At 39.2% G+C, this 26949-nt stretch overlaps 1 protein-coding gene across 1 annotated transcript in view; it reads left to right on the plus strand.

Moving 5' to 3' along the window:
• Positions 1–26949, plus strand: part of LOC124619967 — a 293396-nt gene that overhangs the window by 101378 nt on the left and 165069 nt on the right. The window contains exons 9-11 of the mRNA XM_047146629.1: positions 7813–7871; positions 7977–8314; positions 17343–20757. Of these exons, the coding sequence (XP_047002585.1) occupies positions 7813–7871; positions 7977–8314; positions 17343–20757 (3812 nt within the window). The remainder of the gene's footprint in view (positions 1–7812; positions 7872–7976; positions 8315–17342; positions 20758–26949) is intronic.

Raw genomic sequence — 26949 nt, forward strand, 5'->3', positions numbered from 1 at the left:
ATAATATTGGAGAAACGAATTTGGTTGTTCCCTGGTACCAGTGCACTTTAAACTCTGTGTCAATACCATGTCTTCTTAGCATTCTGCTGATGTGGCCAGTGACTGTTTTTACAAACAGGCTCTTTTTCACTGTAGCTCCATATCTTTTAAGATGTTGTGCTGTAGGCAGAGAAATATACCTTGGACCATGACCTTGATCCCATAAAACAAAAATCACCAGTTTTATCATGTTTTATCTACCATATCAATTTAAAATTATGAATGTAAGATTTAATAGCTCTGGCACAAATGAGACAAATTTCATATGCTCAGATCCTCATAGTGCCCTTCAGAGTATTCAGTAAATTTACCCATTGAACAAAATGGTCCTCCAGAATGATCTCCTTTTATAGCATCAAATGAAGATGGTATAATTCATCTGGGTCCTTCAGCATGTGGGTACATATCGAAATGAGCCAGCTGACAGTGCAGTCAGGAGTGCCAGTTCACTCTATCCCATACTACATTGTCTCGGCTTGGAAGAAAGTTTACGTGCCACTGTAAGGACAAATGGCTGGAGATAAAAGGTACATCAGGTGAAGCCTACTACAAACCCACGGCAGGTACCATTTCTGTCCATGTGGTGGGCAGAATGACAGAAGCAAGACTTAGGGCTACGACACTGGCCTGAGATGCATGACCACGTACTGCATGGAGAAGTAGCTCCAGTTCTTGGTACTCGTGGCATGCCAGTAGCAGTGCACTAAATCTCCAATTTTTCCTTGGTTTCCTTTAATGATTGCTCAGTGTGCAGATTCAATAACATCGGGGATAGGCTGCAACTGTGTCTCACTCTGTTCTCAATCACTACTTCCCTTCCATGCCCCAGGACTGATATAACTACCATCTGGTTTCTATACACGTTGTAAATAGCCTTTCACTCTCTGTATTTTACCCCTGCTACCTTTAGAATTTCAAAGAATGTATTCCAGTCAAGTTTGTCAAAAGCTTCCTCTAAGTCTACAAATGCAGGTTTGCCTTCCAGAATGAATTTTCACTTCACAGTGGAGTGTTTGCTGATTTGAAACTTCCTGCCAGATTAAAACTGTTTGCCATACCGGGACTTGAACATGGGACCTTTGCCTTTCGCAAGGAAGTGCTTAATGACTGAGCTGTCCAAGAATAAGTCGTGCCCCTCCCTCACAGCATTACTTCTTCCAGAATTTTTTCTTTTCTTTTTTTCCTTGGATGTGCGTTTTTTAAATTATCTGCTAAGATAATTTCCTTGGTTACTCTGTATTTCTCTGGAACCAAAACTGAGCTATTTCTCTGGAACCAAAACTGAGCATCCTGATGGTGGCTCCTATCAGTTTTTCCATTGTTCTGTAAAGAGATGGATGTAGCTATAACTGGAAGTGATTTACTTATCTCTGATTGTAAACACTCTTCAACAATTAAATTACAAACATCTCCCTAATAGTGTGTGCCATCCTCATTTATGCTGATGACAGTGCACATGAATCGAGGCCTGGCATCTACAATGGACTGGAAGTGCTGAGGGACCATCCATATCCACTACTGTTCAACCACTGCCAACAACTCACCAAGATTGGTCAGAGTTTGGTTCAGGATACACATTTCTCCACATTTGGAGTTCCAGATGTGCACATTCATTAATGCAAGGTGACCATGAAATCTTCCTCATAACTTTCTGGCATATTAAGGAAAGGTGAGGTTGGAATGTTGTCTTGCTGAAGCTGCAGGTGACTTGCCGCACACCGTAGGTGAACAACAGATGCTCACAATTGGACAGTAGGTTTGTGTGCCTGTCATTCATCGGGGAGAGATGACGGCAGATGTATCAGATCGCACCTTCCACCACTTGCGACTGTCCCTCATATGAGAGAAGCTCCTCCAACTGTCTGAACAGTGTCCTGTTGACAAGTAGGACCCATGCTTTATGCAGTGCTTTAGTACTGACAAACTTGTTTGTGTTTTATGACTTGTCAGTTGAAACAACGTTTCTCCGTTCTTTGGGTGTTTAGTGGCTCTGTTCCTTTTCCCACACTAATGTGCAGCAGTGCTTTTTGTATCGTATAGAGAAAATGGATCAGGATGGTATAGTTCTTTGCTGGTTGCTGTCGTCCAGCACAGCAAAGGCTATGAAATTGCTGTACTGTGACTCTTGTATCCAGTGTTGAAATCCATTATAGTTTACAGTGAGTCACCATCAGAACATTGTTACCATGGCGGTTGACTCTGATGGAATCAGGATACTAACAATACTCCTTCACGTATTGTATTTATTGGTTCTGTTGTGTGCAAAAGTATCTTTTGCGTAAGATGCTGGACGTGTCAGGTTATAAGTACACTTCTGAAAGTGATTTCTAGGCATACTTACGTAAGGGTATAATAAAACACTTTGTACATTAAGTATTTATATAAAGCACTTCGTAAATTTAAATATTCTTCAGTGGAGTAATATCAGTGATGCTGTGTATATGATTTTAGAAATTTTCCAAAAAGGTTTTGACCTCAGTAATAGCTTTTCTGTTTTCAGAAAGTACCTTTTTGGCACAGAGCAGTGTTGATTGGGGTGTATGTAAATTTTTGTGGTAAAGTGATCATGTATGTAACAGTTTTTTTGCAGTTTGAAGTTCTTACCTATTACATTTATTTTAAGAATATAAGGGTTTCTGTAATGTATAAACATGCTAATGGAGGAATACCAAATATCTTAAACAGAGGTTTGCAAGAGTTTCTAGGTTTGCTCTAATCATGATTCTAATGGCCCCTTTTTTTAGTTTGAAATTACTATTCACTGTTTTAGAGTTTCCCCAAAAAGTGACTCTATATTTAAGGTGAGAATGGAAGTTGGCATGGCATGTGAAAACTTTAGTGCATTTATGACATTGGAGACGGAGTTCCCTTTCTGCAGGTGCCCACAATTTGACCATGATCAAATGCTCTGCTATTGCTCATCATGCCTGTCTTGCACTCAGCATAATGCTTTTTTAAAATACTGTTAAGTGTTATATTTTCAAAACTGTGTGTGTGTGTGTGTGTGTGTGTGTGTGTGTGTGTGTGTGTGTGTGTGTGTTTTAATGATATAAAAGGTATATGTGAAAGTAAATGTAATAAGTCAGTGTGTGTTGGCTTGGCACTGAAGGATGTAGAAATAGAATTTCTGCATCTTCTTCATCATTGAATATTGTTTTTACCAGTCCAAAGTACCAGTTACCATCATAATTTACAGCCACATAGCTATTTATGGATGGTTCAACACGAACCCAATCAGAAGATGAATGGAAAGAAAAGAGTAAGGAGGGTTTTACACTATCTGTTGGTTGGTTGGTTTGGGGAAGGAGACCAGACAGCGAGGTCATCGGTCTCATCGGATTAGGGAAGGATGGTGAAGGAAGTCGGCCGTGCCCTTTCAAAGGAACCATCCCGGCATCTGCCTGGAGCGATTTTAGGGAAATCACGGAAAACCTAAATCAGGATGGCCGGATGCGGGATTGAACCGTCGTCCTCCCGAATGCAAGTCCAGTGTCTAACCACTGCGCCACCTCGCTCAGTTTTACACTATCTGTAGTCCTTCTAATTTCAAGGTTGGTTGTCGCAAGTGGTTTGAAGTTATGAAAACTTGTTGTTCCAGGAATGGTTCGGGTTGCTGAAAAACTGTTTTCTAGTTTTAACCGTAGCAAATCAGCTTCTTTTTTGTCAATAAAGTGAAAATGAACACACATTGATTACTGTCATTATTTGTTCTTTGTCTGAAAGCTGTAGACCAGCTTTCCTTAAAATTCTTTTAATAGTTCCTCCTAGGCCATCACAAATTGACTTCCCATGACTTGTTGCAAAAAAACAGTGTTGGGCCTTCAAATTAAAGTCTCTCAAGTGTACAGTCAAATTTTTAAGACTGTTTCTATTTTTGTACTGCCCAGCACAACCATCTGTAAAGTAGTGAACTGAGTCAATGTCAGTATGATGTGATGACAGACACTTTGTAATTTCTTTTTGTACAAAATTAACAAAACCAGTATCATGTTCTTGGTCATCACTAATAAAACATTGGTTGGAAACATAAATATTGTTTTCCTCATTTCTTAGAAAAACTCCAACTGGGTGTAGAGCACAACCACCTCTATTCCAGTGGTAACTTTGGATGTCATTTTGTATAACGAAGGAATAATTTTCACTGAAACCCATCACAATAATTGCTATTTTGGGTGGTGGGTCTTCTTTCAATCTTTTAAAGGCTGCTGATTGGGATTTTGCTATAAACGAGTGCGGGGTGAGCTTTTCCAATGACCTAACCAATAAAGAAATGTAGTCTTCAACACTGATAAGATTGTTTGATCATTTCTGCCCTGTCTGTGTTAACCCACTGACTGATTACAATTTCTTCTTCTAAATCATGGTCTTCACTTAGTTTTTCAGATAAGTACTCAGTTAGTGCAGTATTTGCAGTACAGCTGTCGCAATGACGTAGCATGCAGTTTTGGTTTTCCGTGTTGCACACAAGCATCTTAATTAGGTCTTTATAAGATTCTTCAATTTTCACAGCATCCAGTAATAGTTTAACATTCTGGTGGATACTGCATACACATACAGTGTGTGTGCCTGCAGCACCAGCAAGGATACACCATTTAGGTCTGAAGAAACAAAATTTTGAAAATCCTACTTCTACCTTGGGATTCTCCCATTAGAAAGAATAATAGAGTTCTCTCAAGTTACACAAAATGAGTCTTTTTTGCATGTACACATTTTTTTGAACACTTACTTTGTCTTTTGTTCCAGGTAGCACTCTGGAACTTTCATCCTTTTCATAAAAATCTGTTACAAGTCTTACTGTATTTTCAGAAAGAGTTTTACCTTTTTTTGGACCAGGAGTTTCCAAAATACCCTTTTCAGATTTTAGCTTTCTAGCTTGTCGCACCATGTACTCACTTACATTAAATTCTTTCATCACTTTATTTTGACTCCAAGAATCTGGAGCCAAGGTCAGAATCTGGATTTTTCTAGACCTCCCAACAGATGAAATCTTCTCTTTCATAAGAGAAATCATTACATCAAAATCCTTTAATTCAACCATGACTTCATCATCTGTTTCACTTTCATTGACTTCAACTCTTTATTTTTCCTCACAAAAGTTACGGCATGTTGAACAAAACTTTTGTCCAGGTTTTATGCTAATATTTTTTGTCAGTAATTGCTTAGAAAGATCCAAGCCTACACTTCTCAACGATTTTTTGATGGGCTTTTTGAGTTTTTTTAGTGGGTCTGCACATGTTGTTTGATACTTTTCAAAAACATTTAAAAAGTAGTAGCTGTGGTATGAACATATATTCTTAAATTCACACAGATTAATTCCAGATCGTAAGTGGATCAAATCTCTTTCTTCCTCGCTCAATTCAGATACCGGCTGTAACTGTTTTGAAGGTGTGTAGGTTGTTTGGAAACAGTCAGATTTTTAAAATAACCCTACGCTACAGGTTTGAATATCTGACATACTGATTTCACTTTTGGTCTGATTACTATTCTGGTTACTTTTATAGGATATTGGAAAAGAATCTCTGTAAACTAAGTAACAGTACTTACTGAAAGTTCGAATAAACTTAATAAAATACTATCCAAGCACTATTTAACACTGTAATAATTTTTTACTTCAAAACACAGGAGTAACAAAACAAAATCCAAGCGTACATTGTTACGCGAAGAAGACAAAAACTTATTTTCGGTGTATAAGTCACTTGGTACTTTTTATTTTTAAAATATAATTAATATTATTTTAAAAATTAGATAACTATTAAACAGGTTAAAAAGCCAACATAATTTTTCTTTTATCTAATAGCCTATACAATTACGAGTATTTTAAAACAAATTTGAGCTTTCTATCAGGTCTGAGACTCCAGATATTGCAGTTTTTGTAAAACTAAACATCCAATAGCTAAAAAAAAACCTTGTAAATTTTTATTCATTTGGAAGGTTTTAATACATCTTTATGGTAATTTTTTTTAACATTTAGATATAATACACAAACTTATTCCAAAATTTCATACTGGTATCTTGAGTATTCTTTAATATACAATTTTTTTTAGTTGTGAGGACACGTTTAAGTTACGATTTCCGACTGCTGAAACAATGCCAAATATAAAAACTTTAAAAATTTACAAAAAAAAAAACTATAAGAGATAGAGCAAAAAAATTTTACAAGTGCTTTCAGGATGATAAAAGAAGTAATTGTACCAAGTTTCATCAAAATCTGACATGGTTGGTGTCAAGGCCTGGGTGACTTGACATGGAATGACCCTTTATTTAGTTTTTTGCTCAAGACTTTTTGCTTCATTCATGAATTGTTTTATTTGTACTTGGGTTTTCCCATTTTTGATAACAGACTGAATAGTCTTAACAATACTTTTGGTAGTGAAATTTATCTGTTGGGCACTATCTGTCCTGTGAATTGGGTAGACATTTCTCTTCCTGGGCAAGATGTTGTAAACCTACTACTTAACCACCCATGTCCGTGCTATTGCTTAATTTGCCATTGTTTGTTGTGGGAAAATCAGGCTCCAAATTCTTAAGAAATAAATTATATTCATTGTTAACTACTTTATAAATCTGTTGCTAGTGTTGTTCTAACTCATTTTATCTGAACGCAATGGCTGAATCATTGGCTACATTTCTGTCGTATGCTGTTTTTCTTTTATTATCGGAATGTAACTATGACCTTACTTCATTCTTGAGATTTTATAGTTATGGTCAGATAAATTGTTGTGACTTCTCTTTCATCTAAATCATTGACATTGTGTACCCATAAGAACAACTGTCAATGACTGATGCATTATAATATTCAGTCCTTATTGTAAACTTTACTGTGGAAAATTATCCAAAACCAGCAACCAATCACTGCATCTGACAGTACTATTGGACAGAAAAATGAACTAAAGTCACCATAAATGATGAGTCTGCAACTAACCTTTCAACATTGTCTCTAACAGCTTGACAGGATATTTCCTGCTGGCTGCTTCTAGTGTTCCAGTACTGCTAGTGTATTCGTGTATCTGTATCAGTGGTTGTGCCACAGCATTTGAAGAACTGTACAACACAATATTCATGTGTGCCCAATGGCTGGAAGTAAAAAAGAATAAGCTGCTGTCAATGAAACACAATAATGATGATGCACCAGATAGATGGTCATCCACATTGTCAGGTGGTATGTGGAACAAAAATTCCAATGAGGCCATATAAGGGATGTGAGCAGGTTCCATTCATTGTCTAAACTGGAGATTTTGAGAAATGCATCAAGAAATTGTTTATTGAATAGTATTTTTACCATTTCTTGAAATGAGGATTCACTCTGTTTTCAGTTCCTAATTGGTTCAAGTTGTAACCTAATTGTACGTAAATATATAATTCTTAACATTAACTGAATTTTCTATTAGATCTCAACAGAACACGAATATGTTACTAGAAAGAAACACTTTCCTGGTGTTCAACAAAATATTAATTATTTGATCATGAATTGGCCCTCAGCTTTTTAAGCCGACAGTGAAGCTGAAAGCTGGTTCATGATAAAATAAATAATATTTTGCAGAACAACATGAAACTGTTCGCTTTTTAATGCCATTAACATTAGCCTGACAGTGGGATAGGAAGCTGAAAGCAAATTCACAATCAAATTAATAATATTTCACAGAATATGGTGAAAGTGTCTACTTTTGCTGAGGCGTTTGTAATTTCTTGTTACCTTACATTTCTCGTTGGCCACACAAAAAAAAAAAAAGTTCATTGCTGGTGTTACTTTTTCAACCTTCATCTATGTTGCAGATGTCATAACAGCCAGTACAACAAAGGACATGTTCCTGCGAAAGATGGCAGCGTGCAGGGTAGGTTAATCATGGGAACTATTCTCCCAGTTTACATATTGAATGCTTTCATTCCCTCATTTAGTGTGCTCAGTCTATGCTCACATCAGGTTTTCTGTGTTGTAGAATGTGGCAACAGTATGCTTGAAGAGCATCAGCCAAGTAACACAGGGCCACAGGATAGTAGCAAATGCTTAGGAACAGTGGCCACTGGAGCTGTGGCTGATCAAAAGTTACTGGATATAGATGTGGGCGCATGCTCCAATGGTGATAAGGTGCACATATCATCAGATGTTATACTTAGCCAAGAAACAGATGTGCATGGTGACTCATTAAATGGAACTGCTACATCATCTGACCATTTGTCTCCCAATCTCCATAATTCTGCTGTGGTGGAAGAAAAAGAAAATTTCCATTGTGTTAAACTTATCGATCAGCCTGTGACTGCCAGTGTATCCTCTGAGGTAACTAAGATGGATTTGTATGTAGATATAAGTTTTGTGTGTGTGTGTGTGTGTGTGTGTGTGTGTGTGTGTGTGTGTGTGTGTGTGTGTGTGTGTGCCCGCATCTCGTGGTCGTGCGGTAGCGTTCTCGCTTCCCACGCCCGGGTTCCCGGGTTCGATTCCCGGCGGGGTCAGGGATTTTCTCTGCCTCGTGATGGCTGGGTGTTGTGTGCTGTCCTTAGGTTAGTTAGGTTTAAGTAGTTCTAAGTTCTAGGGGACTTATGACCACAGCAGTTGAGTCCCATAGTGCTCAGAGCCATTTTTTTTTGTGTGTGTGTGTGTGTGTGTGTGTGTGTGTGTGTGTATGCGTGCGCACGCGCACACACACACACACACACACACACACACATATTCAAACTATTATAACTGTCCAAAGAAACTGGGCAAGCAATTGACATGCAGGATGCAGGAAACTCCAGATAATTCAGGATAATGGGGGCAAAGGCCACACAGATAATTCGAAACACACATTTTTCCAGAAACAGCTATTGACTGTATTTGCACATTTGGAAGCTCCCTGCATTATGTACACTTCACTTGCCAGAAACTGACAACTTATTTATAAAATTACACATAAGAATGTAAAATACACTTTGCTTCATATTACTTGCATTCAGTTCAGTTTCAGGAAATAATTGTCAATCTCTTTTCTATCCCCCCCCCCCCCCCCTTACAGTGGTTCTCATTTTCTGGAGAGTTGTTAGATTTTTTTCCATCATACTCAAACAACAGATCAGTACATTTTAGTGGCCCAGTGTGCATGATAGCAGGCTTTTAAATATCCTTGTCATCACTCACTCCCTCTACTGAGGAATACACTACACAATTTATATAGACAGCAACCTCCTGATGATCAGGGTTTGGATACAGGACCACATCAGCAATGAAATTGGAATCGTATGCTTAATTGTGTACTTTAAACGAAAAAATGTCATTTTCATCACTATAACAAACATTTCAGACTTTAAAAAACATCTCTGAACTATGCATTCAGATCATTGTTGTATTACATAGGTGATGTAGAAGTCCTAAATGTATGTTTGAGTATCAATACTTCACACTTGCAGTACAATTTGAAATTGCATTCTAGCAACAAGTAGTTCAGAACCTCTTCCCTCAACCCCTCCCTCCTTCCCTGTTGTGTCTTTTCTGGGCTCTGTAGAGTTAAAGCTTGAAAGCCAAACAGCTGATGTATACCTGCTGCATTTTTTTCTAGCATTGTAATTCAAGTAGTCTTCAGAAAAGGTGAGTTTTCAGAAATGTTCCCAATTCCATTGGTGCAGGGACTATGAAGAACTTTTTGTTATCCTCTACATAATCCTAAAATATGATGGTGTGTGGCTTTAATTGCTTTGCCATATTGTCATATGTAACTTGTGGATGACAAAGCCACGCGAGATTAGCCAAGCGGTCTAAGGTGCTGCAGTCATGGACTGTGCGGCTGGTTCCGGCGGAGGTTTGAGTCCTCCTTCGGGCATGGGTGTGTGTGTGTTTGTCCTTAGGATAATTTAGGTTAAATAGTGTGTAAGCTTAGGGACTGATGACCTTAGCAGTTAAGTCCCATAAGATTTCACACACATTTGTGGATGACAAGTGTGAGCTAAGAGCAGAACCCAGTTATCTGTTTCTGTGAGTTGTGAACATACACTGTGAGATCAAAAGTATCCGGACACCCCACAAAAACATATGTTTTTCATATTAGGTGCATTGTGCTGCCACTTTCTGCCAGGTATTCCATATCAGTGACCTCAGTAGTCATTAGACATCGTGAGAGAACAGAATGGGGTGCTCCACAGAACTCACGGACTTCGAACGTGGTCAGGTGATTGGGTGTCACTTGTGTCATACGTCTGTACGTGAGAATTCCACACTCCTAAACATCCCTAGGTTCACTGGTTCTGATGTCACAGTGAAATGGAAATATGAAGTGACACATACAGCACAAAAGTGTACGGGCCGACCTCATCTGTTGACTGACAGATCACCAACAGTTGAAAAGGGTCGTAATGTGTAATAGGCAGACATCTATCCAGATCATCACACAGGAACTCCAAACAGCATAAGTATCCACTGCAAGTACTAAAACAGTTAGGTGGGAGGTGAGACATCTTGGATTTCATGATCGAGCAGCTGCTCATAAGCCACACATCACACCGGTAAATGCCAAACAATGCCTCGCTTGGCATAAGGAGCATAAAAATTGGATGATTGAACAGTGGAAGAACGATGTGTGGAGTAACGAATCATGGTACACAATGTGACAATCAGATGGCATGGTGTGAGTATGGCGAATGCCTGGTGAACGTCATCTGCCAGCCAGTGTAGTGCCAACAGTAAAATTCGGAGGTGGTTTGGTTACACAGGAATAACATCCCTGTAATGGACTGGCCTGCACAGAGTACTGACCTGAATCCTATAGAAAACCTTTGGGATGTTTTGGAACGTCGACTTCATGCCAAGCCTCATCAATCGACATCGATACCTCTCCTCAGTGCAGCACTCCATGAAAAATGGACTGCCACTCCCCAAGAAACCTTCCAGCACATGACTGAATGTATGCCTGCGAGAGTGGAAGCTGTCATCAAGGCCAAGGATGGGCCAACACCGTATTGAATTCCAGCATTACCGAAGGAGGGCGCCACGAACTTGTAAGTCATTTTCAGCTGGGTGTCTGGATACTTTTAATCACATAGTGTAAGTGTTCAGAAAATATATCACTTTCAGTGCTGAATATTCTACTTCATCTTAATACAATACAGTGATTTGAGACACAGTGTGCTGCCCTCAAATTTGTTACAAAACTTATTGCAAAACCTACAAGTTTATTGTGCTTCTTTAATAATAAAAATTTCCATTTGCATATATCTTCTTTGTTCCTCTGCTGGGATTTGCGGATTTTACTTCACACAAATGTCACTTGCTTGCTGCCCAATAAAGAGCAATATGGATAAAATTTACTTCTTCCATGACTTCACTGTGATTGTTGGTGAATGAGACAACCAACCACAAATACTTTTAAAATGCTTTGCATCAATGCCACAAATGGTTTTGGGCCATTGTGCCTATCTTCTGATGGCTAAAGTTTATGATTATATTGATTATGTTGGTCAGCAGCATGTCATCTGCTTCTGCACTGCACAAGAATTGTTAATAGAGGTTGTTTATAAATGAATATTGGGGTTTTAATGCTTTACAATATTTATTATATTAAACTTACAGTTATAAATGATATGTCAAATGAAAGAGCAACTCAAACAGTTTTACCAAGAACCTTATAAATGTTCATTGTGAGCACCATTTGTCACGTGGCACACATCAAGTCTACAGCCGAGTTCTTCCCAAACATTGATAAATGTTCTTCAGTAATTGTAGCAATAGCTGCTTCAATCCGATTTCTTAATTCAGGGAGGTCTGCTACTAGCAGAGGCACGTACACATGATCCTTGATGAAGCCCCAAAGGAAAAAATCGCATTGCATTAGGTCGGGTGAACGTGGAGGCCATGCAAAGCAAGCCCTGTCATTTGGCCCGATGCGTCCTATCCAGCGCTTCGGTACAGTGAAGTTAATCTAATCGCATGCTTTGCTACGCCAGTGAGGTGGCGCATAATCTTGCTGGAAAATGAAGTTCTCTGGCTCATCTTCACCCTGAATTAAGAAACCACATTGAAGCAGCTGTTGCTACAATCACTGAAGACACAATTATCAACATTTGGGAAGAACTCGGCTATAGACTTGATGTGTGCCATGTGACAAATGGTGCTCACATTGAGCATTTATAAGGTTCTTGGTAAAACTGTTTGAGTTGCTTTTTCAGTTGACATATCATTTAGAACTGTATGTTTAATATAAAAAATATTATAAAGCGTTAAAACCCCGATATTCATTGATAAACACCCTGTATTTAGTGGCACTTCATAAATTGTTTTGATAGTGAAACATGCTAATGTGCCTGCATTTTTTTAAGTATAAGGTGAAATTGTTGTATATACTTATATATGGTGCTTTGTCTTGCTACAGTCATTATAGTTTTCCAGGACAACGTATGAGCCATCACAGTGCAAACAGCACACACGTTCTACTTAAACCTTTGTGACATACAAACACTTCATAAAATTCTTCATGTCAGTTTGAGTTACATGCATGGGCTTTACAGTCAATGTTTTTGTTTATAATGCAAAGAGCTTACACTAAGCAAAGGTATCATTCATTTCTGTTGAGTAAAGATCTAAACTAAGGAAAGAAAATATATAGGAGGCACAACATGTTATTAACATAAAAATGCTTATACTCAGAGAGGTAATGTATTATTGACATATATTCACACCCTCCATTCACCACAACACATTCTAAATGAGCAACTGGAGTTAGCTAACAAACAGTTTCTCTTCAAATAAATTAAAACATCATGGACACGCAGCAGTCAGGAATCTGAGCGAGAATTTCCTCACTGCAATAGAAAAACAGCTACACTACATAACATGCTAACAGCTACTACAGAAGGCAAGGAACAGGGATCAAACACAACACAATAAACACTAAGAGTAGCTTAGTGCCAAATATTTTTAAGTTTTAACATTATGTACAACATGCTATAACAATAATTTTCAGATATTTTTATTTGAAATAATCTCTTTATGAAGTCAGCATGAAGTTAATTGTATCAAAACCCTAATATTGAACAGATGTGTTATCTTCACCTTTTTAATTGCATGTTACTGACAACTAAACTATAAACTGTAATGACCATCAAAAGTTCAGTATTTATGTATACATATATATCTAATTTATAGTATGCAATCTTGTAGCTTTATAATGTTTCATTAAAATTTCCACTGCCAGTTGGTTTAAAAGCTCCCGAGGAAACTTGTTCTATAATGATTCAATAATAAATTCATTTTTAGAGTTTAAGCATCTTTATGTTAATAACAAGTTGTATCACCCACACATTTTCCTTGCTTAGTTTACGTCTTTGCTCAATAGGAAATGCATGGTACCTTTGTTTAGTGGGTGCTCTTTGCACTATAAACAAAAGCATCGAATGTAAAGCACATGTTTGTAGCTCAAACTGTTGTGAAGCATATTATGAAATGTTTTTGTGCCACAAAGATTTATTTTCAACGTATGTGCTGTTTGCACTGACACAGTCTATGCATCATAAAGACCTTAGCAAGACAAAGTGCCATCCACTGGAATCTAAGTAACTGTGTACAGCTGTTTCACTCTAAAAATTAAATAAATGTAGGCACATAAACATTTTTTTCCCCTATTGAAACAACTTATAAAGTGGTGCTCAATATTCCAGTATACCTGTGCAATGCAGAAGTGGACAACATGTTGTTGACCAAGACATCAATGTATTCAGAAGTGTTAGCCATCTGGAGAGAGGTATGATAGCCTGAAACCTGTCATGGCATTGAATTAAAGCATTTTAAAAGCATTTGTGTTGCATTATTCACCAACAGTCATTGACAGCTGCAGAGTTCAAAAGATCCAGCAGGAATAAATAGCATTCACCCTGATTGCTTAGTCACATTCTGCTGTTGCGATCCAACTAAGTGATTTGTGTTCATTAGGACAAGTGTGATTGCGACAGATGGGGAATGAGTTACAACATTAACTTTGTACCTGAAGAGCTTTTCCTCTATCTGTTTATAGATTAGACAATGGATAATGTGTGATGGAATAATGATATGAAATAGGATAGATTGCTACTCACTGCATAGAGGAGGCATTGAGAAGCAGAGAGGTGCATTTGAAAAGTAGTGTGTTTGCTCAATGCCTACTCTACATAATGAGTAGTACTCTATCTTAATTCTTGTTATTTACACACTGGTGAGCAACACTTCTGCGTGATGTGTCACTGCCAAGTAATATAACTCAAAGAAATGTGGACCATTGTTGTTGTTGTTGTTGTTGTTGTTGTTGTTGTGGTCTTCAGTCCAGAGACTGGTTTGATGCAGCTCTCCATGCTACTCTATCCTGTGCAAGCTTCATCATCTCCCAGTACCTACTGCAACCTACATCCTTCTGAATCTGTTTAGTGCATTCATCTCTTGGTCTCCCTCTATGATTTTTACCCTCCACGCTGCCCTCCAACACTAAAATGGTGAATCCTTGATGCCTCAGAACATGTCCTACCAACCGGTCCTTTCTTCTTGTCAAGTTGTGCCACAAACTCGTCTTCTCCCCAATTCTATCCAATATCTCCTCATTAGTTAACTGATCTACCCATCTAATCTTCAGCATTCTTTTGTTGCACCACATTTCAAAAGCTTCTATTCTCTTCTTGTCTAAGCTATTTATCGTCCATGTTTCACTTCCATACATGGCTACACTCCATACAAATACTTTCAGAAACGACTTCCTGACGCTTAAATCTATACTCAATATAACAAATTTCTCTTCTTTGGAAACGCTTTCCTTGCCATTGCCAGTCTACATTTTATATCCTCTCTACTTTGACCATCATCAGTTATTTTGCTCCCCAAATAGCAGAACTCCTTTACTACTTTAAGTGTCTCATTCCCTAATCTAATTCCCTCAGCATCACCTGACTTAATTGGACTACATTCCATTATCCTCGTTTTGCTTTTGTTGGTGTTAATCTTATATCCTCCTTTAAAGACACTGTCCATTCCATTCAACTGCTCTTCCAAGTCCTTTGCTGTCACTGATAGAATTACAATGTTATCGGCAAACCTCAAAGTTTTTATTTCTTCTCCATGGATTTTAATACCTACTCCGAATTTTTCTTTTGTTTCCTTTACTGCTTGCTCAATATACAGATTGAATTACATTGGGGAGAGGCTACAACCCTGTCTCACTCCCTCCCCAACCACTGCTCCCTTTCATGTCCCTCAACTCTTAAGACTGCCATTTGATTTCTGTACAAATTGTAAATAGCCTTTCGCTCCCTGTATTTTACCTCACGTTATTTATACGTGGACCATATGTAGAAAGAACTGCTCCAATACTCTACACAGTACGCTCAATACACAATGAGATGAGTGGAAGTGACACTTTTATTCAGAGACAGTAATTACAAAGAATCTCCACGATTCATGATGGTCCCCTGGACATTACAAAAGGCGGGTCATAGTTCTTAATATGGTATTTGATCACCACAGATGGCACTGTGTGCTCTGCAGTATGCTCTCATATTGACCACAAGGTGTTGAGGAGTTCTTATGGTACAGCATTCCATTCCCCTGCCAGTGTGGTTGAACTACTGGATTGTCTTTGGTGCATTTGGATGTGCTGCACTATGTCTCCCCAGTACATCCCACATGTGCTCAATTGGATTTAAGTCAGGTGAGCGGGCAGTCCTACCCATTTGCCAAATATTCTCTCATCCCAGGAGATCCTCCACCTCCCATGTTCGATGCGGTCACACCTTGTCTTCCATAAAAATGAAGTCAAGGGTGAACATACCCCTAAATAGATGGATGTGGGGAAGTAGTGCATGTAGCGTAATGTTGACTGGTGAGTGTACTATGTTCAAAGATTTTGGGATCAGTACGACTATGCAACGTTATACCTCCATAACACGTGGACTACCAAAGTGATCATGTTCAATAGTATTGGACATACTCTCATAAGACAAAAGGTGGTAAGACGTAATGCACTTAGGAATGTTATCGAAGGGGATATGGTGTTGGGAGGCATACTGTTGCATGGGTTTACTGGCCTCCAAATCTTTGAAAACAATACACGCACTGGTCAATGTTATTGTGACACTGTAAGGGTTCCCAATGTGTGTCTTTTCAGGTTGTATTCAGCATTGGCTTCATTGTTGTGGGTGACATGATGCAACTGCATCAAACAATGCAGGTGAAGGAGCTCTTGGAACAAGAGGATATTCAGTGAATGGACTGGCCTGCCTGTTCCCCCGACTTAAATCCCACCGATCATATGTGGGATGCCTTGGGGGAGACATATTGCAGCAAATCCACTTGCACTGACTATCCAGTGGTTGCCAACATGCTGGTGGAGTAATGGAATGCCCTACCACAAGGACTCGTTACCAACCTTGTGGTCAGCACAGGGGCACATTACAGAACTCCATGATGATCACAGGCTATATTAAGAACTATGTGCTGCCTTTTGTAATGTCCAGGGAACTACCATGAATCACAGAGACTTAAATGTAATTCTTGTCGTTGTTATTTCCATTCATCTCATTACGTATTTCTTTGTTACATTCTGTACTGTACTGTAGCAGTTCTTTCTATGTGTGGCCAAGTTTCATCAGACTGTGTTACTTGGCAGTGACAAGTCATGTGAAAGTTACATTTTTCTGTAAGTATTGCGCACCAGTGTAGATTAGATACATTTTTTGTTGTTGTTGTCACAGTTCCATAGTGAGAGGAGATACACAATGATGTAGAAGGTGTTGTAAAACAAGAATACATGGTAGATAAATTTTTTGTTAAAAAAGAGAGAGAGATGCTGATGTTCCTCCCACATATCCTAAGTGAAGTGGTCGTCATGGGTGTGGAATAAATCAACATATCTTTTCATTTAGTAGGTAATAACAAACTTGTCACAGAAAGTTGTAAAATTACACCAAGGTGCATATGATAATTATTATCAGTTTACAACACCTATCAATACTTTGATAACATTACCACAATGAAGATATAGGGAAGTCAGATTTTACATAACATTACTTTTATTTTGAATTATTAGTAATATACACGTCAGTTGGTTCTACTAGAAATCTGTCAACCTTGTAGGAGGAGTGATCTACTAACAGATCCATTAAGTTCATTTTGATCTGAATGTTCTAGTAGTTAAAGTTTCTGTGGCTGTGGGCAAGTAACTGAAAATGTGTTTTCCTGAATAATGGGCTCCTTTCTGGACCATACAAAATTAAGTAACATTCTTTCATTTGGGTGCTGATTTCAGTATAAACTATATTAGAATTATAAAATTAGTGCCTGCAGATGAATAGTATTCTTTATTTTATTGTGGATTTCTTTTTTGCAGGTTCAGAAATGTGTTGGCAAAGCTAACACATCAAAGCAAAACAGTGAGATTAGTGCATCTTCTGTGTCTGAAAGATCTTTCGTGGACTCATCAGCTAAAAGTATTTGTGATGACAACGAAGGCATCAACAAAGAGCCTTTTTCCAATGTGCAGATGAATGTATATGACCTTGAATCCTCAAAGGAAGAACAAAATGAATTGACTACAAAGCCGTCCATAGCTAATTTTGTACAAGAAATGAACATTGATTACATCAGTTCTGAAGCAGATAAATTCATTATAGAAGATGAAAGTCTTTCAATGTATTTGAATAACTCTGATGAGTTCCAAGAAAAAAATTTATTGGAAAACGATACTGTCTTAATGCCAATAGGAAGTTGTGATCATAATCGAGACACTGTGACGTCAGGTACCTCCTCCCCCATAGGGGTTGAAACTGCTATAATAAAAGAAAAAGGTGAAAGCATTCCCTTGCAAAATACTGGCAGTTGTGGTATGGTTAGTACTGAAAAAAGTGAAACAATTACTTTAATGCCAGTTAGTTATCGTAAGACACAGACAACTACTGAAACTAAAGTGCCTGCACAACCTGTTGGAAGTAATATGCAAACCAAAGATGATGATAGGCACTCATCAGATAATGGTAATAGAAGTGTGGCTATCTCATCAATTGATGAACAGATTATGGTTTTCTCTTCATCAACAAATGTGACTGATGTGGCAGTTGACAGCTCTTGCCTCACTGTAGCATCTATGATCGATGATGGTATAAAGGAGAGTGTTAAGACACTGTGTGAAAAGCAGTTCCAGGAAGAACGTGAAGTATCTATAGCTATTAATACTACAGATGAAATTTTGAATGTGGATGATGCTTCCTGCACTTTATGCATGGAAGAACAAGAAAGCAGTGTCCCTATTGTAATGAGCACACAAAAAGGTTTCAGAAATGATTTGGCAGAACATTATGATAGAAGGAAGGAGTATAATTCCAACAACAATTGTTTCAACATAAGAAGTGAGGATTTGGTAGTTTCTAATGATGACCTTGCTATGTTAAACAGTACCAAGGAAGAACCCAGTACACATTCCGTTTGTGGTGTGTCACTCACAGATACTGAAAATACAGTTCAGCCTCAGCAGTGTGGAGAGGTGTGTAGTATCTACCCACACAACAATAAAGGTGAATGTGTTATGGTCCAAATGGGCAGAGATGAGCTTGTAAGAAAAGTTAAAGATGAACCAAGTGAAAAGATTATACAAACTTATGGAGAATTAGATGTTCACTGTGAGAAAAATGCTGTTCTTCGTGTAAGAGAAGCCAGAGTCACTCTTGATGAAATGGAAACGAAAAATGATGTACCTCCTGAATGTTTATTGAAACCTGATGTACCAGTTTCTTATCAGGAAAGGAAAACAGCTACATCAGGTACATCACTAATCGAAAAATGTATAAGTGAAACTAAAAGCATGAATAACAGTGAACTGAGTCCTGATAAAAACATAACTAATGATGATAAACCAGGGAAAACTACAAATATTCCAGTGTTTGAGTTACATTTATCCAGAGATAGCAATGAAAGAAAAGTAAAAGATGAACCATATGAAAAGAGGATAGAAACACATAAAGTCCCCCATGAGAGTAATTCATCCTCTCATGTAAAAGAAACCACAATCAATGTTGATATGGAAATAAAAAATGCTATACCTACTGAATGCTTATTTAAACCTGATCTACCATTTTCTGATGAGGAAAGAAAAACTGCTATATTAAATACATCATTAATTGAAGAATGTGAAAATGAAACTAAAGGTGTAAAGAGCAATGTAACCATAGCTAATGATGATAAACCAGGGAAGTCTACAAATATTCCAATGTTTGAGGTACATTTATCCAGAGATAGTAATGAAAGAAAAGTAAAAGACATACCACATGAAAAGAGGATAGAAGCAGATGAAGTCCCCTGTGAGAGCAATTCATCACCTCATGCAAGAGAAACCACAACCAATGTTGATATGGAAATTAAAAAAGCTGTATTTACTGAATGCTTCTGTAAAGCTGACATTCCAGTACCTAATCAGGAAAGAAAAGCAACTACATTAGAACCATCATCAACTGAAAAGTGTGAAAGTGAAACCAAAGGTGTAAAGTGCAGTGGACTGAATCCTGGTGTAAGTGTAGCTAATGGTGATAAACCAGGGAAGACTACAAACATCCCAGTGTTTGAGGTACATTTATCTAGAGATAGTAATAAAAGAAAAGTAAAAGATGAACCAAATGAAAAGAGGATAGAAGCACAGGAAGTCCCCTGTGAGAGCAATTCATCCTCTCACGTAAGCAAAACCTTAATCACTGTTGATATGGAGATGAAAAATACTGTACCTGCCGAATGCATATTTAAACCTGATCTAACAATTTCTGATCAGGAAAGAAAAACAACTGTATTAGATACATCATTAATTGAAGAGCGTGAAAATGAAACTAAAGGTGTAAAGGGAAATGTAATTGTTGCTAAGACTACAAATATTTCAGTGTGTGAGGTACATTTATCTAGAGATAGTAATGAAAAAAATGTAGAAGATGAACCAAATGGAAAGAGGCTAGAAGCACATGAAGTCCCCTGTGAGAGCAATTCATCCTCTCTTGTAAAAGATACCACAGTCAGTACTGATATGCAAATGAAAAATGCTGTACCTACTGAATGCTTGTTGAAAACTAACCTACTAGTTTCTAATCAGGAAAGAAAAACAAGTGTATTAGACACATCATCAGTTGAAGAGAATGAAGAGTGTGAAACTAAAGGTGCAAAGAGCAATGGACTGAACCCTGATGTTATTGTAGCTAAAGATGATAAACCACGGAAGACTACAAATATTCTAATGTCTGAGGTACATTTGTCCAGAGATAATAATGAAAGGGAAGTAAAAGACGAACTAAGTGAAAAGAGGATAGAAACAAATGAAATTCCCTGTGAGAGCAGTTCATCCAGTCATGGAAGAGAAACCATAATCATTGTTGATATGGAAATGAAAAAGTCTGTTTGTACTGAATGTTCAGTAAAGCCTGTTCTACCACTTTGTAATCATGTGAGTAATGCTACAGCACCAGCTACCTCATCAGCCAAAGACTGTAAGGTTGAAACTGAAGATGCTACGAGCAGTCAACTGCATGCTAATGCAGTCATTGCTAATGATGTTAAACTGGAGAAGTCTGCAAATACCCCTATGTCTGAGTTATGTTTATCCAGAAATAATAATGGTATGAACAGTATTTCTGTAAAGGATGAGGATTGCACCGAAATTCCATCAGATCCTGCAATGAAGGAAAAGGACTGTGAAGATAAAAATTTGGGAAACTGGAAAGCTGAAGATGTGACAGTTATGGATGAAAATGAAGCCAGTCACCCTCAACAGTCAGGTAACTGACATAAAACTGTTCTTCTTTCTAAATTTATTTGTTAAGATTAGTAAGACATCAACTGAAGTATTCCACCCTTTTGGTGTTTTCAGATGAGCATAGAACAGACATTTTATGTTGAGCCAAATCTGTCATATCTCATTAGAAAGGAGAGTGGGTGGAGGGGGGGGGGGGGGATGAAATTGAAGATGGCTAAATAGTCCAGGATAGTTTAAAAGTTATCAGTATTTGCATTTCATATTACTTCAACTATGAGGAAACCAACATGTTTCTTTTGGAGATTACTTTTAGAGAACTGACCTTTGTAGCAAGTGTGATCCCTACACTTCAGTACTAGAATAACTCACTAGATTGCAACTGATTGAAAGGTTCATCTCACCATATCTGTGAAAAGAAACCAGAGAAAAAACTAAGAAAGCCCCTAAAATGACTGATAAACAGTCAGACCATAGAACAATAGTTTTATTTACTGGTAGTTGGGAGCTCCAACGTCAGTCGTGTAATGGGGCCCCTTAGGGATATGGCAGCAAGAGAGGGGAAGAAAACCAATGTGCACTCCGTGTGCATACCAGGGGGAGTCATTCCAGATGTGGAAAGGGTCCTTCCGGATGCCATGAAGGGTACAGGGTGCACCCTTCTGCAGGTGGTCGCTCATGTCGGCACCAATGATGTGTGTCGCTATGGATCGGAGGAAATCCTCTCTGTCTTTCGGCGGCTATCTGATTTGGTGAAGACTGCCAGTCTCACTAGTAGGATGAAAGCAGAGCTCACCATCTGCTGCATCGTCGACAGGACTGACTGCGGACCTTTGGTACAGAGCCGAGTGGAGGGTCTGATTCAGAGGCTGAGACGGTTCTGCGACCGTGTGGGCTGCAGATTCCTCGACTTGCGCCATAGGGTGGTCGGGTTTCGGGTTCCGCTGGATAGGTCAGGAGTCCACTACACTCAGCAAGCGGCTACACAGGTAGCAGGGGTTGCGTGGCGTGGACTGGGCGGTTTTTTAGGTTAGATGGCCTCGGGCAAGTACAGAAAAGGCAACAGCCTCAAAGGGTGCGGGGCAAAGTCAGGACATGCGGGGACCAAGCAGCAATCGGTATTGTAATTGTAAACTGTCGAAGCTGCATTGGTAAAGTACCGGAACTTCAAGCGCTGATAGAAAGCACCGAAGCTGAAATCGTTATAGGTACAGAAAGCTGGCTGAAGCCAGAGATAAATTCAGCCGAAATTTTTACAAAGGCACAGACGGTGTTTAGAAAGGATATGTTGCATGCAACCGGTGGTGGCGTGTTTGTCGCTGTTAGTAGTAGTTTATTCTGTAGTGTAGTAGAAGTGGATAGTTCCTGTGAAATATTATGGGTGGAGGTTACACTCAACAACTGAGCTAGGTTAATAATTGGCTCCTTTTACCGACCTCCCGACTCAGCAGCATTAGTTGCAGAACAACTGAGAGAAAATTTGGAATACATTGCACATAAATTTTCTCAGCATATTATAGTCTTAGGTGGAGATTTCAATTTACCAGATATGGACTGGGACACTCAGATGTTTAGGACGGGTGGTAGGGACAGAGCATCGAGTGACACAATACTGAGTGCAGTATCCGAAAATTACCTCGAGCAATTAAACAGAGAGCCGACTCGTGGAGATAACATCTTGGACTTGCTGATAACAAACAGACACGAACTTTTCGACTCTGTAAGTGCAGAACAGGGAATCAGTGATCATAAGGCCGTTGCAGCATCCCTGAATATGGAAGTTAATAGGAATATAAAAAAAGGGAGGAAGGTTTATCCGTTTAGCAAGAGTAATAGAAGGCAGATTTCAGACTACCTAACAGATCAAAACGACACTGACAATGTTGAGTGTTCATGGAAAAAGTTTAAGGCAATTGTAAAATGCGTTTTAGACAGGTACGTGCCAAGTAAAACTGTGAGGGATGGGAAAAACCCACTGTGGTTCAACAACAAGGTTAGGAAGCTACTGCGAAAGCAAAGAGAGCTTCACTCCAAGTTTAAACGCAGCCAAAACCTCTCAGACAAACAGAACCTAAACGATGTCAAAGTTAGCATAAGGAGGGATATGCGTGAAGCGTTCAGTGAATTCGAAAGTAAAATTCTATGTACCGACTTAACAGAAAATCCTAGGAAGTTCTGGTCTTACGTTAAATCAGTAAGTGGCTCGAAACAGCATATCCAGACACTCCAGGATGATGATGGCATTGAAACAGAGGATGACACGCGTAAAGCTGAAATACTAAACACCTTTTTCCAAAGCTGTTTCACAGAGGAAGACCGCACTGCAGTTCCTTCTCTAAATACTCGCACAAATGAAAAAATGGCTGACATCGAAATAAGTGTCCAAGGAATAGAAAAGCAACTGGGAACACTCACCAGAGGAAAGTCCACTGGACCTGACGGGATACCAATTCGTTTCTACACAGAGTACGCTAAAGAACTTGCCCCCCTTCTGACAGCCGTGTACCGCAAGTCTCTAGAGGAACGGAAGGTTCCAAATGATTGGAAAAGAGCACAGGTAGTCCCAGTCTTCAAGAAGGGTCGTCGAGCAGATGCGCAAAACTATAGACCTATATCTCTGACGTCGATGTGTTGTAGAATTTTAGAACATGTTTTTTGCTCGAGTATCATGTCGTTTTTGGAAACCCAGAATCTACTCTGTAGGAATCAACATGGATTCCGGAAACAGCGATCGTGTGAGACCCAACTCGCTTTATTTGTTCATGAGACCCAGAAAATATTAGATACAGGCTCCCAGGTAGATGCTATTTTCCTTGACTTCCGGAAGGCGTTCGATACAGTTCCGCACTGTCGCCTGATAAACAAAGTAAGAGCCTACGGAATATCAGACCAGCTGTGTGGCTGGATTGAAGAGTTTTTAGCAAACAGAACACAGCATGTTGTTATCAATGGAGAGACGTCTACAGACGTTAAAGTAACCTCTTGACTTGCCACAGGGGAGTGTTATGGGACCATTGCTTTTCACAATATATATAAATGACCTAGTAGATAGTGTCGGAAGTTCCTTGCGGCTTTTCGCGGATGATGCTGTAGTATACGGAGAAGTTGCAGCATTAGAAAATTGTAGCGAAATGCAGGAAGATCTGCAGCGGATAGGCACTTGGTGCAGGGAGTGGCAACTGACCCTTAACATAGACAAATGTAATGTATTGCGAATACATAGAAAGAAGGATCCTTTATTGTATGATTATATGATAGCGGAACAAACACTGGTAGCAGTTACTTCTGTAAAATATCTGGGAGTATGCGTGCGGAACGATTTGAAGTGGAATGATCATATAAAATTAATTGTTGGTAAGGTGGGTACCAGGTTGAGATTCATTGGGAGAGTCCTTAGAAAATGTAGTCCATCAACAAAGGAGGTGGCTTACAAAACACTCGTTCGACCTATACTTGAGTATTGCTCAACAGTGTGGGATCCGTACCAGATCGGGTTGACGGAGGAGATAGAGAAGATCCAAAGAAGAGCGGTGCGTTTCGTCACAGGGTTATTTGGTAACCGTGATAGCGTTACGGAGATGTTTAGCAAACTCAAGTGGCAGACTCTGCAAGAGAGGCGCTCTGAATCGCGGTGTAGCTTGCTCGCCAGGTTTCGAGAGGGTGCGTTTCTGGATGAGGTATCGAATATATTGCTTCCCCCTACTTATACCTCCCGAGGAGATCACGAGTGTAAAATTAGAGAGATTCAAGCGCGCACGGAGGCTTTCAGACAGTCGTTCTTCCCGCGAACCATACGCGACTGGAACAGGAAAGGGAGGTAATGACAGTGGCACGTAAAGTGCCCTCTGCCACACACCGTTGGGTGGCTTGCGGAGTATAAATTTAGATGTAGATGTAGATGTAAAATGTTATCAATTAGAGAGAATGGCTGTGGAGAACTGTGTGTCTCTCTATATGAGATGAGGATCCAACAATGAAAACTCCAGGTTGGAATGTCAACTGTATTAGGGAAAGGATGGATTGCTGCTCACAGTAGAGATGACACAGTGAGTTGCATAATGAAAATACTATTACACATTTATATTTCAGCCAAAGCTTTCTTCAGAAAAGAAAGACCGAGCGAGGTGGCGCAGTGGTTAGCACACTGGACTCGCATTCGGGAGGACGACGGTTCAATCCCGCGTCCGGCCATCCTGATTTAGGTTTTCCGTGATTTCCCTAAATCGCTTCAGGCAAATGCCGGAATGGTTCCTTAGAAAGGGCATGGCCGATTTCCTTCCCCATCCTTCTCTAATCCGAGCTTGTTCTCCGTCTCTAATGACCTCGTTCTCGACGGGACGTTAAACAGTAATCTCCTCCTCCAGAAAAGAAAATACGCACACATTCACACGAGCAAGCACGCCTCGCGCACTCACAACTGCCATCTCCAGCAGCTAGTGAGCAGTCTGAGCGGCCTGAATGGCCGTCATGTGTGCATGAGCTGTGCTTGCTAGTGTGTGTGTGCGTGCGCACTTGTGTGTGCGCGCTCGTGTGTGCATGCGCGCTTGTGTGTGCGTGCATGCGGGTGCGCGTGCGTTTCCTTTACTTAAGAAGGCTTTGGACAAAAGCTAAATGTGTAACAGTCTTCTCACTGTGGCTGTCTGCAACTCAACGTATCATCTTTACGGTGAGTAGCAGTGAGTAGCAGTTTATCCTTTTCCTAATGTTGTGTAGATGAGAGTCCTGTGCAGCCTCAAGATTGGTGCTATGCTGATAACTTTGCTGGCAATAGGGCTTTGGACAAGTTAGCCACATTTGTTCTAGATCTACGTAATAATACACAAGTTACCATACTGTGCATGACAGAAGGAACCTTGTACCATTCTAGTCATAACTTTGCTGTTGTCCTTGGAAACAGAGTGAGGGAAAAGTGTCTCCATGAGCCCAAATTTACATCTTCTTCATGATCATTATGAAAGCTGTATGTTAGTGGCAGTAGAATTGTTCTGCAGTCAGCCGCAAATGCCAGTTTACGGAACTTTCTCAATAGTGTTTCACAAAAAGAAAATTGTCTTTCCTCCGGGAATTTCCATTTGAGTTCACAGAGCATTTCCATGAAACTCGTGTGTCATTGAACCTATCGGTAACAAATATAACAGCATTCCTCGGAATTGCTTTGAGGTTTTCCTTTAATCAGACTGGTGGAGATCTCAAACACTTTAGCAAGAATGTGTCACAGAAGTGTTCTGTGCAGGGTTTCCTATATAGATGAGCTGCGCTTCCCTAGAATTCTCCTACTAAACTAAACTGAAGTCGACTATTTGCTTTCCCTAAAATCAGTCTTGCTTGCTTATTCCATTTGATGACATTCTTTAATGTTGTACCTAGATGTTTAATCGCTGTTACTGTGTCAAGCAACAGACCACTGATATTGTATTCAAACATTACAGAATTGGTTTTAGAGTTTCGTACATCAGTCTGTAAAAAGAGAAACCTAATAGGATCATGTTGCTTTCCATCCATCTCTCTGTCTATCTCTCTGTCTTATTGTTAAAAACTCCTTTTCTCAGCAATGGACAGACATAGCAAGTTGAAATGTATGCCATTTAACTGAAGGCTATGGTTCCTTGGTGGTGTGAAAAATTGGAGCTTCGAAGTTTGTGCGGTCAAAGGATTTGCCTACTTACCATGTATACACAAATAATCCATGCATATTTTTTCCCGAATTTAAGGACAAAAATTTGAGATGCACAAATTAATTGTAATAGTGTTGGTTCTGCTCCACCTCCAAGAGTAGACCCCTTTATTCTATAGCATTGTGGTGGCCTCAGTCGGTGATGTATCAGTAGCACATTAGAAGAGAAGTATCAACCACATGTTAACTTGTCAATTGTGGCTACAAGTTATCATTATCACTCTTACACAGCTAAAGAAAAACTTAATTTTTTATTGCAGAAGCAGAGAACATTGGAAACTGTGCAGTAGGAAGAAAGTATGATGAGAACGAGGGTTGTATTTGCTACTGGCAGAAACACAAAATGCGATTTCAAGAAATGAACGGTAATTTCTGGGAATTCTGTGGCCAAAAGTGAAGCATCTGAACTTGCAAAAAAGGTTTAGCTATTATGTAGATACGAAGTGGTAACATTTGATACACAGTGTCTAGTAAAATGTGCCAACTCAGAGCATTAGCCTTAGCCAAAGAACTAGGCATCACAGGTTTTTAAAATAACTAGAG

The sequence above is a fragment of the Schistocerca americana genome, chromosome 6 (genome assembly GCF_021461395.2).
Source record: "Schistocerca americana isolate TAMUIC-IGC-003095 chromosome 6, iqSchAmer2.1, whole genome shotgun sequence".
NCBI lineage: Eukaryota > Metazoa > Arthropoda > Insecta > Orthoptera > Acrididae > Schistocerca > Schistocerca americana.